This window comes from Poecilia mexicana, unplaced genomic scaffold, assembly GCF_051168715.1.
Source record: "Poecilia mexicana isolate PSO_F unplaced genomic scaffold, ASM5116871v1 scaffold_13, whole genome shotgun sequence".
Taxonomy (NCBI): Eukaryota; Metazoa; Chordata; class Actinopteri; order Cyprinodontiformes; family Poeciliidae; genus Poecilia; species Poecilia mexicana.
The window spans coordinates 7,645,930-7,658,339 of record NW_028263382.1 but is presented as its reverse complement, the minus strand read 5'-3'; the positions used below and the strand labels follow the sequence as shown (position 1 = coordinate 7,658,339).

General features: G+C 39.4%; 1 protein-coding gene across 1 annotated transcript in view; it reads left to right on the top strand.

The window, feature by feature from the left end:
- The window catches only part of eml2 (EMAP like 2), a 35,343-nt gene extending 25,173 nt beyond the window's left edge, over positions 1 to 10,170 (top strand). Inside the window, exons 10-22 of the mRNA XM_014993531.2 lie at positions 395 to 490; positions 565 to 699; positions 1,483 to 1,582; positions 1,734 to 1,888; positions 2,345 to 2,470; positions 3,710 to 3,841; positions 3,923 to 3,990; positions 4,846 to 4,934; positions 5,011 to 5,108; positions 5,893 to 5,980; positions 6,067 to 6,162; positions 6,874 to 7,004; positions 8,321 to 10,170. Coding sequence (XP_014849017.2) covers positions 395 to 490; positions 565 to 699; positions 1,483 to 1,582; positions 1,734 to 1,888; positions 2,345 to 2,470; positions 3,710 to 3,841; positions 3,923 to 3,990; positions 4,846 to 4,934; positions 5,011 to 5,108; positions 5,893 to 5,980; positions 6,067 to 6,162; positions 6,874 to 7,004; positions 8,321 to 8,446 — 1,440 coding nt within the window. The 3' untranslated portion in view covers positions 8,447 to 10,170. The remainder of the gene's footprint in view (positions 1 to 394; positions 491 to 564; positions 700 to 1,482; positions 1,583 to 1,733; positions 1,889 to 2,344; positions 2,471 to 3,709; positions 3,842 to 3,922; positions 3,991 to 4,845; positions 4,935 to 5,010; positions 5,109 to 5,892; positions 5,981 to 6,066; positions 6,163 to 6,873; positions 7,005 to 8,320) is intronic.
- The last annotated feature ends 2,240 nt before the right edge of the window (positions 10,171 to 12,410 follow it).

The following is a 12,410-nucleotide window of genomic DNA, read 5'->3' as shown; positions in this document are numbered from 1 at the left end:
TTTCTGAGATGAATTTAAAAAGTTCTGAGTTTTTTTCAAGGAAATGTTAAAACTTTTCAAACTCAGAAATTTATTTTGTTCTAGAAAACTTTAGATGAACCCAAGTATTTCAGTTTTTTTCTAGGACGTTTTAAACTTGAAAATCTGAAATTGTCACATTTTGTTTCTAGAAAATTTTAGATTATCCTCAAAATGTCAGATTTTTTTTTTCAAGCAATTTTTTTGACTTTTCAAACTCAGAAATTTCCAGTGTTTTATCTAGAAATTTTCGGAGATTAATCTAAAAACTTCTGAATTTTTTGGTGGAAATGAACAGGATTGTTTCGCTATCTGCTGTGCAGCAGCTGGAAATCAGTTTTATGTTTCTGTGACGTTTTTCTCTTCGTCCACTCAGAACGGCGGCTCCTTCCTCTGCGCCGTGGACGACGCCAACGATCACATCCTGTCAGTCTGGAACTGGCAGAAAGAGAAACAACTCGCTGAAGTGAAGGTAAACTCGCCTTCATCTCATTAATTGTGAGCTGATGAAAGCCGCAGATGAAGGAATAGCGTTTGCTGCTGCAGTGCTCCAACGACTCTGTGCTGGCTGCCGTGTTTCATCCCATGGACACGAATCTGATCGTCACCTGTGGAAAGTCGCACATCAACTTCTGGACCATGGAGGGAAACGCGCTCACCAAGAGGCAGGGACTGTTTGAGGTAGAACCGCCACGAACACCAGATTTTAAATGTAAAACGGTTTGAGCCTGAAGAAAACTGGGCGCTTGTTTCTACGCTTCGGTTCGTCCAGACGGCCGGGATCCTGAGCTGATCAGTACAATCACCTAAGCAACTTCAAAAAAATATCACTGATATGAGTATTTTTACTTTTACTAGAGTAATTTTATTATGAAGTATTTCTACTCTTGAGTAAAATTTCTGGATTTTCTTCCCTCTGAATGAAAAACATGTTTTAACCAGAAATCCACCAGACTCAGACACACAAACCTGCAGCTTCTGTTAAACTGATTTGGAAAAGAAATATTTTAACTGATTTTTGTTATTTTTTTGTTACTTATGTTAATTATTATCATTTTGGTTTTTAAAACTTAACTTTATGTTTTGGTCCATCTGGTGATGTAATTTTAAAATACTAAATGATTGATAATTTGATCAGTTACTCAGTGCCGGAGTAGACATTTTACCAAACACGTTTTTTACTCTTAATTGAGTATTTTCTCGGACGAAAACTTTTTACTTTTACTTGAGCAAAAGAGTAAATTGATCCCGAGAAATCAAGCTCAATGGGAGAAATCCCAGACTGAGCACTGAGGGGAGATGAGAATCAAACTGAAGCTAACATCATCTTAGTCCAAACCTTTTAAAATATGCTCTCGCTGCTGAACTTAGTTTTTTGCTTCTTTGTGTTGCAGATGTTAATTCTCAGTGTAAAAACCGTATGAAAAACATTAAACCCACAAATTATTTGATCCGTTTCCATAGAAACACGAGAAACCAAAGTACGTTCTGTGTGTGGCCTTTGCTGAAAACGGCGACGCCATCACAGGAGACTCCAGTGGGAACCTCTACGTCTGGGCCAAAGGTCGGGTTTGCTCCTTTTCTCTGGTGGAAGGTCTCTGTGAACGAGGGATCATCCAACGTGTGTGTGTGTGTGTGTGTGTGTGTGTGTGTGTGTGTGTGTGTGTGTGTGTGTGTGTGTGTGTGTGTGTGTGTGTGTGTGTGTGTGTTACCAGGTGGTAACCGTATCAGCCAGGTGGTGTCGGGTGCACACGAAGGTGGCATCTTCTCCGTTTGCGTCCTGAAGGACGGCACCATGGTGTCCGGAGGCGGGAAAGACCGCAAGGTGGCGCTGTGGGACCACAACTACAGGAAGCAGGCGGAGATGGAGGTAGAGGAAGAACGAGGAAGGAGGGATGAAGCACGCAGACAGAATAGATTCATGTTTCTTCTTGTTGGTCAGATAATGACAATCTGAGATAAAAGCCTACAAACATTTGTTTTTCCAACCTTTATTCCAGATGCATTATCTAAACGTTCTTTCCTTTTTTATCCTCCTTTCTCACTCACTTACTTCCTTCCTTCTCTCTTTTTTCCTTTACGTCTCTCCCCGTCACTCCATTTCACCCTTTATGTTTATACTTCCTTCCTTCTGTTTCCTCCTCCCTCTGCAGGTTCCATATTTAAATCATGTTTGCTGTCGAACAGTAAACAGTATTTTTTTTATGATTTTAAATCACTGATATCTCTGCAACAGTTGGTTCCAGTAACGATAACCAGTTTAACCAGTAGCTGTGGTTTTTGGTATATTGGTCTCTTTTCCTTCTCTCTCTCTTTGTGCGTCCAGGTGGGCGAGTTGCTCGGCCCGGTCCGGGCTCTGGCTGAGGGGAAACCAGGTGAGCTGTTCGTCGGAACCACCAAGAACGCCATCATCAGAGCGGCCTTTCCCGACACCCTGACCCCCATCGTACAGGTACGCACCTGGAGAAGGCTCCGTTAGCATCCATTAGCTTCTAATGTTAGCTTCGGTTAGCGTCTTTTAGTGTAGCTGCTGTTTGCATCTTTCTGTCAACTTCCAATGGCTTTTGTTAGCAGCCATTGGTTTCACTGACATCACTTAGCTTTTGTTAGCATTCGTTAGGGTCTGTTAGCTTCCGTTTGCAGCCAATATCGTTTGTTACATCCATTAGCTTCCGCTAGCGTCTCTTTGATAGCATCCTTTAGCTCTCGTTAGCATCTATCGGCATCTGTTACCGTCTGTTGGTGTCTGTTGGCCTTTGTTAGCATCCTTTAGCTTTTGTTAGCATCTGTTGGTGTCCATTAGCTTCCATTATATCCATTAGCTTTGTTAGCTTTGAATATTTTAGCTACAATAAATGGTAACACTTTATTTGAAGGGGGGTGAATAAGGCTGACATGACACTGTAATAAATATGTCGTAACACCCGTCATGAACATGAATAAGCCTTCAGGAATATTTATGACTGTTGTCATAAACGTCATTCGGTAAATTATGACACTTTTAATACAAAGTTGACATTATTCAAAATGTCTTTGTTATGACAACTTGACATTAACCAGGAAATCATTACTGTTTAAACTTTACCTTTAATAACATAAAGTTACCTAATTTTTAAAGTGCAATCAGTAATACTTTTATAACAAATTTATATCAGTAATGATTTCTTGGTTAATGTCAAGTTGTCATAACAAAGACATTTTGAATAATGTCAACTTTGTATTAAAAGTGTCATAATTTACCGAATGACGCTTTATGACAACAGTCATAAATATTCATGAAGGCTTATTCATGTTAATGTCATGTTTATGACAGGTGTTATGTCATGTTTATGACAGGTGTTATGTCATGTTTGTGACAGGTGTTATGTCATGTTTGTGACAGGTGTTATGTCATGTTTATGACAGGTGTTATGACATGTTTATGACAGGTGTTATGTCATGTTTGTGACAGGTGTTATGTCGTGTTATGACATGTTTATGACAGTGTCATGACAGTCTTATTCACACCCCTTCAAATAAAGTGTTACCCAAAAAATCTACAATTTCTGAATAGTAACCACGCGAGGGTTTAACTTTCTTGGTGTCCTTTTCTTAGCATTTGTTGGCTTTTTGTTAGCATCTGTTAGCTTTCGTTAGCATCCGTTAGCGTCAGGCGACCTCCTCCTGTTTTAACCCCTTCCTGTGTTTCCAGGGTCACACAGACGAGCTGTGGGGGCTGGACGTCCACCCCTCCATGGAGCAGTTCGTTACCTGCTCTCAGGACAAGCAGGTCCACCTGTGGGACACCAGCACCCACCAGCCGCTCTGGAGCAAGACCCTGGAGGTGAAAGGAGCAGTAGAAACGGAAAAACAGAGCATAATCTGCTAACTGACGTGGATAACTAGCATTTTGGTTCTTGTTCAGGATCCGGGAAGGTCTGCAGGTTTCCATCCCAGTGGTGCCGTTCTGGCTGTGGGAACCATGACTGGAAGGTTGGTCCGCCGCTGCAGCTGCAGCTCTAAAACATCTGGAAAAACACAAAATCTAAACAGTGGCTCCATCACTTATTCACAATTATTTCTGTATATTTTAGAGAGCAAAAATATTTGTTTTTTTTGCTACAAAATCTAATTTCCTCCAAGAACTGAGCAGTGGTTCTGGTTCTTTTTGGTTGTTGTATTTCTGCTCCAGTTTCTAGTGCAAATATATTTGTACACTTGAAATATGGCGAAATAATTTCCAAATAGCTTTTTTTGGTCTGCAAATTTTTGACTTCCAAAAAAAGAGAGGACATTTCTGAGTTTGAACATTTCTGAGATTAATTTGAAAATTTGAGTTTGTCCTTGTTTTTTGTACAATATTTCTACAAAAAACAATTTTGTCACATCTCAAAATTTCAGCTTTTTTGTAGCAAATTTTCTACTTTTCAAATTCAGAAATGTTCTTGTTTTTTCTAGAAGAGTTCTGAGATGAATCTAAGCATTTCAGAGTTTTTTGGCGGATATTTACTCCTTTCTTTCTGTCTATAATGACCCTAACACACCGCCGCAGGTAACAGCCAATCAGCATCAAGGGGGATGAATGGCGCTCCTGGCTTGGCTCCTCAGCAAATGCCAACCAGTAGCACATAAAGTAGCATTCTGCAGATATTGAAGCTTCTCCAGCTGCTTTTTGTTTGAATATTTTAGCTAAACTCTACAAAAAATCTACAATTACTGAACAGTAACCAGGTTGATTAGGCTAAAAACTAAATCTTTATATGCTTAGTGGTGTTTGGAGCCAGGAAGTGAGGCGCTGCTGCATCTGTTGGCTCTGCTGTTGCCAGTTAACACTTCTTGTTGTTCCAGGTGGCTGGTGCTGGACACCGACACCCGGGATTTAGTTTCTATGCACACAGACGGCAGCGAGATCATCTCAAACATCAAATACTCTCCAGGTGAACGCCCTGACGGCTCCGTATTTCTCCTTAATGCTTCTCTCCAAGCTGCTCTCTGAACCGTTTGTGTTTGTAGATGGTAACTTCCTGGCTGTTGCCTCCCATGACAACTTCGTCTACATCTACGCCGTGAGCGAGAGCGGCAAGAAGTACAGCCGCGTGGGCAAATGCACTGCAAGTCCAGATTCTCTACCCTTAGCAGAGATCAGTGTTTCTCAAACCTTTTCAGGCTAAAAACCTCTTAACACCTGTTAAAAAATACAACCTGAAATTTAAACATTAGTCTCTTTAACTCTTATTGTTGTTTTTTGTTTATCCCAATAAGAACCACAACCATTAATTCATCTGTTTGGGACATTTTGAGCTATTTACAGATTCTGAAAGTGGATCCTAAGTTTTCCAATTATGTCAAATACTTAGAAAATAAGTTGCTATTTTTGTTGAGTGAATTAATAACATTTTAGGGCTGTTTGTAATTTAGAAGCACAGCAAAAGAAAAATAGATTGAAAATTATCTACCAATTCTACAAATTGTATTTATCTTTAGTATTTAATTTAATTATTTTAATTAAATAAAAATAACAATAGCTGTTGACGTGTGAGCAAAGAACAGTTCCCACTGACAGAGCTGTTCAAAAGAATCGAATCTCTGGTGAACGACTCGGCCTCCTCTGATGTAAATGTTCCTGCCGTCGTTTTCTTTCCTCCAATATCTTCAGGTTTATGTGACCTGGTTTTAAGCCACTCATCCATTACTATTTTTAAAGCCAACCCTTTGCTAAGCTAACTGTAGCGTCGCACTTTGACCTCTGCAAATAAACAGTGGTTACATGCAGTACCCTGCGGACCACCAGAGGGCGCCTGGGAGCCACAGTTTGAGAAAGACTGAAACACATTTTCAGCCATGAGGGAAAACTGATTTAAACTGGAATTGTTCTGATTTGTTTGGGTTTTTTAGGGTCACTCCAGCTTCGTCACCCATCTGGACTGGTCTGCAGACAGCCAGTACCTCGTCACCAACTCAGGAGACTACGAGATCCTCTTCTGTACGTCTTTGTTTTCTCCAAAAAGAGGAAACCTGATGTGTATGAAGCTTTTTTGTTGTAATTATTATTATTATTTTAATTTTCAGGGGAGGCATCCAGTGGTAAACATGTGACCAACATGGACACGGTGCGCAACCTGGAGTGGGCCACCTCTACCTGCACTCTGAGCTTCAGCACCTTCGGTAGGCCTTCCAGACCAAAACTAAAACCAAACAGTCCTGCTGATGCAAAGTCTCACAGGGTGCAAAAACACAAAATCCTACCAAGTGTTTTTGGTCTTAGTTTTGACTGATTTCCAGTCTATGGTCATGTTTTAAGTCAGTAATCCCTTATTACCAACAAAACAAATCTAGTTCAACTGGCAGATTATTTTAATTACAACATGGGAAAATGTCTTGTTATAAGTAATTCTATCTGCCAATGGAACAAGAACTTTTTCATCCATATTGAGGAATTATTGACTCTAAACAAAAGTTACTTATAACGTATCGTTTGTTCCATCATATCCTTCGTTCTATTGTTCATTCGTTCCGTTCTATCCTTCGTTCTATCATTCGTTCCGTTGTATCCTTCGTTCTATCCTTCGTTCTACTGTTCATTCGTTCCGTTGTATCCTTCGTTCTTCGTTCGTTCTGACGTATCCTTCGTTCTATCCATCGTGTTCATGTCCTGTTTTGTTCTTAAAGCTACTGGCTACATGTATTGATGCTAACACTCTGGGCAGCTGCTGTATGAAATGTCCAGCTTTCAGTCTCAGGTGATGTAAAGTTGCAGTTCGTGTTTTCTTTCAGATGCTCTCTGACGCCCTGGTATTTTCCTGCAGGCTGAAAACAGAACATGACATGAACATCAGTATTTGTCTCCCACTGACTTCCTAACTCTTTGTTTCCCAGGAATCTGGCCGGACGGCGCCGACGGCACGGACATCAACGCCGTGTGCCGCTCACATGATGGCTCCCTGCTGGCCTCTGCTGACGACTTTGGCAAAGTGCAGCTGTTCGCCTTCCCCTGCTCCCAACCAAGGGTCGGTCACATCCAGCCTGCGCTGCATCGGCTTCACATTAACACCAACTACTGGGTCATAAACGCAGTGAAAGCTTCAAAATAAAATGCTTCCAGATTTTTTTAAGTGGTGGATGGAAACCAGATGTTAAAGTTCAGGTTCCAGGTGTTTCACCGTTTTCACTGAGCCGTAAAACCCGACGCTGAAATGACTTCGAGCAGCTAAAACTCTTAAAAGATCTAGAATTTCCTATAAACACACAATAAACAGAAACATGTGGACAGCATGAGAAAACGCTCCAGGATTTTAAATAGTTCACTAAACTTTCTCAGAACAAAATCGATGCTTTGCTCTTAATTTAATTTTTTATAAACTTTGTTTTTTTCTTATTTGTTAAAAGTGTCATTGACAGTTTGAGACCAATAATTTATGAAAAAATTGATCTCCGCTTCTGTTTTTGGTTCTACCTCCATCTGCAGAAATGCAGCGCATCAAGTCAGAAACAACCAGCGTTGTCAATCATGTTTGTGTACATGCTGCTCACCTTCAGGTAGTTCCCGTCACCAGAGGCTGAAGTGAATGCTCAGGCTAGTTAGCATAGCCACAGCTAACACAGGATAAACTGCTTCCCTGTAAGTTGTTTCTCCAACATTACCACATTTAGCAACCCATACACAAGCATGATTGACGGCGCTAAGACCCTCCTCTTGGCTCTGATTGGGGTATTTCTGCAGATGGCGGTAGAACCACAGGGAGGAGTTCGACCTTTTTATTTTCACAGATTATTTTACAGTTTTAATAAATATGTAATAAATTCATATTTATAAAATTACATACTGTAGCTTTAAGGGGAAAACGTCTCTCATAATTTGCAAACTAAATAAAACACCACAATAAATTGGATAAGTTACATTAAATGTTTATTAGTTTGGTAGTTAGTCAGGCTGCTATGCTAGCTGTGCTATGCTAGCTGTGCTATGCTAGCTAGCGCGCAGCTTGAGAAATTCTAAATCATAAATATGAGCATCTCAAAAAGCTATTTTAAATTATATTTTATAACAGAAAAACAAATTAAAAAAACTTCTATTAAATTATTTTGCATATTGTTGCATTTAAAAAATGTGTGAATGCATATATACTATTGTGTTTACATTATAGCTCAGAAAAAGCAGTAATAATAATAATAATACTGTGTGCTTCATGAAGCTGGAAAAACTTAATGTTTGCAGAACTGTAACATTAAGCGATCATTCGTTAGTTTATACAATTAATAAAAAAGTTAAATAGTTTTTGAATGATATTCTTGTAGATTTAAGTGTTTGTGTTTTTCTGAACAGGCTCCGAGTCACGAGTACAGCGGCCACAGCAGTCATGTGACCAACGTCGCCTTCCTGCACGACGACAGTCACCTGATCTCCACCGGCGGGAAAGACACCAGCATCCTGCAGTGGGTCGTTGCCTAGGCAACGCTCTGTCCGATCCCGCATCACCAGATTACCCTCCCCCGCCAGCAGGTGGCAGCACCTCTCTGTGCCTACGGCTGCATAACCAACCGGACCGACCCGCAGACGACCAATCAGAACCGTGTGAGACGGAAGAGAAAAAGTAACATCATGGCTGACCTGTGACCTTTAGCGTTAGTACTTCCTGTGCCTGAACTGTGTTCATTTCGACCCCCTTTAACAGGAACTCCACCTGATTTCATTTGGGCCGAATGTGGCTCCTTTGTTCTACAGAGCGGTTCCGAACGCCCGGGTTCGGGTTTCACTCGTTTGTTATGATGTCTGAAGGAAACTTCAGACGTTTCTGCTTCATGTTGAGGAAATTGATGCAAAAACCTCAGAAGAAACGTCGTTCTTCCACAGAATCAGAGGATTTGACTGAAACGGGTTGAAAACCAGATCGCTCCCGGGATTTGTTTAGGCCAAACGCAGTCTGAGTGAAGTTGGCCAACATCTTTCTCTAATCTAACAGAATTGGTGCCGAATGTTTGGCAGCACAAAATTTGTTTCTGCTTTTTTCCTTTTGAAGATATTAAAGGTCAAAAGGTCAACCAGCCCCTCCCACATCACCCAGATCTAGTAACATTGGTCTCAAATGTTTGTGCAGCAACATTTTTGTTTGTGCCGCTGTCATTTTAAGGACGTTAATAAATGTTTCCAGAGGCCATGAAAGGTGAGGCAGCCGAATAAAATTGGTCAAACGTTTGTGCAGCAAAAATTATTTTTGTTTGAGCTGCCTTTCCTTTGGAGATATTAATCAAAGCCTAAAGGTCAAAAGGTCAACTAGCCCCTCCCTCATTACCCAGATCTAGTAAAATTTGTGTCAAATGTTTGTGCTACATTTGTGCTGCTATCATTTTAAAATTTCACAAAATCAAACAAATTCTGAGTCGATCGACCGAAGCTGCATTTGTGCAGCAGAATTTTAATTTGTGCTGCTTTAACTTTGAGGATATAGATGGTGACGTCTGGAAACGCTTTAATACCTTTAAAGTGACAGCAGCACAAACAAAAATTTATGCTGCACAAACGTTTGACACCAATGTTGTTAGATTTGAAGAAAGTTGTCCAACTTCAGTCCGTTTGTTTCTCTGAACTCGCACAAGTTTCTCCTCTAAACACACAAAACTAGTTTCTCCTTTAAACTTGAAATAAACTCCTGCAGGGATTTAGCAGTCGAATGTAACGACCACCGTTTTAAACTCCAAAGTGGGAGAGGCCTGTGTGTGTTTTTGTTTTTTCAGCCGTAAATGAAACGGGTGGAGTTCTGATTTCAGCAAACCGAGGACGACGCCGTCGCCTTCTTCTCTTCCACTTCGAGTCCCAGAAATCGATCGATTGTCCCTTAAATGTTCTCGTTCAGCTTTCGGTACGAAGCGCCTGTTGCATTTCATGCTGCTGTCTGATTGTACTACTGTAACCATGCTGAGCAGGCACTAGATGGCGCTGCAGTGCAAGAAAAGGAGCATGACTGAGGCTGCTGTAGATGCTCTTGATAATGTCTGTACACTTTGTGCTCCTCAGTGCGTTTGAGTGCCGTGATATTTTAATATTTATCTCTGACGTTACTGATATAATCGTGGCTCTTTAGCTGTGGACTCAACCATGATGCTGTGCTGTTGCAGTGAGCTTAAGCTGTGCTTCGCCTTCTGTTTTGGTAATAAATATCCCTTTTTTAATCTGAAGGTTCTGGGGAAATTTTATTTTATCTTACACTGTGAACAATTTAAAGAGTGAATAAAATGGGGGAATGTTGAGCCTAACTAGTTTTCTGAATGGTAAACATTTTCCTTTTAACCTTTTATAGTTGAACAAAAATGTGATTTTTCTTGTGCTGCTAATATTTTAATAATAGTTCACTAAAAGTAAAACTGCAAAAGCTGAAATTGAGAAATTTTTTTAGCTTAAGTAAATAAAAACTAATTAATGGGGAAAAACTATAACTGGGAATTATTGTGTGCTCAAAAAACTAAAACATGCTGAAATTATAAATGTAATGATCTTCTATTTTGTGTTTATGAATCTAAATATCTAAAGATAAAAATGAAATGAAAATGAACTAAAGTGAGTCATGAGAAAAGAAAAGGACAGAGTGGTTCTCATGTTCCCCAAGACGTTTAATCCAATAAAACCGAACGGAAGACCCCGACAGTCTGAGGTCTTTTCCGCTGGAGTACAACCCCGAGGCGGACACACACACACACACACACACACACACACACACACACACACACACACACACACACACACACACACACACACACACACACACACACACACACTAAAAATAAAACTCTTCTTAGACATTTAAACTGATTCCTGTTGATTTTCCTTGAGTTTCAATCCAAGAAAAACTTCTTAATCCCTCATGTACTCTGAAGATTATTTCACTTAAAGTGAAGCAAATATTAATAAACTTGTATAATAAACATACATAAAAAAAATGTATGTTTTATACGTCGCTAAAAACATTTGTCCTTCACGTTTATTTAAAACGCGCAGATTGACACATTGGAAAAATGTGACTTTTACCAAAAATACTATTTTTCTTTATGACTTTCACATTTAAGTTTAAAATATGACATCTGACCAATAAATAAGTGCGCTATTGCAGGTGTGGTGCAGCAGAGGCACCTGTGTTTAGCGCGTTAGCGGAGGTGAGCGCACCTCTGCTAAAAACAAAAGAAAGAGGCTTGGATGTTCAGGCAACAATCCCCAAACCTCCCAGACGAAGCGTCAGGCAGATATGAAATCTGGATAATTAATTTAGCAACCAGCTGCAGCTTAGTTAAAACTCCTCCGTCTGCCAAGATGCTGCTTGAAGTAAAGCAAACAGCGATTAATACTTCTGATGTGAATTCATAACAAAGTGACAAAAGACGAGAGACGGGATTTTAAAAAGTAAATAATACGAAACATTTTACATTTTTCAAATTAAGAATGGGCTAAAATCCAGACAGTTTCATACAATGAACCGAGACGCTTCATACAAACTGTGTGCTTATTTTTGGCTTTTAATAATTAAACATCTTATTGTTTAAATAAAAGGAGATGATAAGACTCATATAAATATACGGCACCACAGCTTTCTCTGAAATGAGCTCTATCAATGTTAGAAAACTGTAAACTAAGAAAAACAGCAAATTATTTGTTGTTAGTTTGACCTGAAAACATGAAAAATGATCTAAAATTATATACAGTGTCTTTAAAAAGTATCCAAGTTTCTCCGTTGGATATTTTACCCAAATGAATCATGATCAACAGTTTTTTTAATTAAATGATCTGATTAATTACTAATAACTTAATAATGATAATAATTCTATAAGTAATTAATAACTTGCCAAGCTCCACATAAACTGTTTACTTTCTGAGTTTGGAGTCACAAAGCCAAAGGTCAAGGAGCGCTGACCTCTAGGAGGCGCTAGACAAGAAAACAACGTGAGAACTCTGCCATGAATATTTAGCTGAACTCTGACCCCAAATTAAGCTTAAAATGAAACAAAAATTTTTGAAAAATATTCATTTGTGTTGACAGACCAAAGATGGATTTTATTTTTCTTGTCAAATTAAAACTCGTTTCCTTTTCCTGCACAAACAAGCTGAGAGGAAACAGATCGTGATGCGAGACGTTTTATTAAAACGTTGGCAGCAGGACGAGCGAGCGCCGCCCCGAACATCGACACGCCGCTTTTTCTAGAGTTTTTCTAGACAAGTTCTGAGTTTACTCTCAAAGTTTGAGTTTTTTCTCAGAAATGTCCTCATCTTTTCTAGAAAATTTAGAGATTAATCTCAACATTTCTGAGGTTTTGTTTTTTTTCTTTTACAAATTTTAGCTTTTGGAGCTCAGAAATTTTTCTCTTTTCTAGAAATTTCCTGAAATTATTCTAAAAGTTTTAAAATTTTTCTTTTGAGTTTTGAAAGTCTG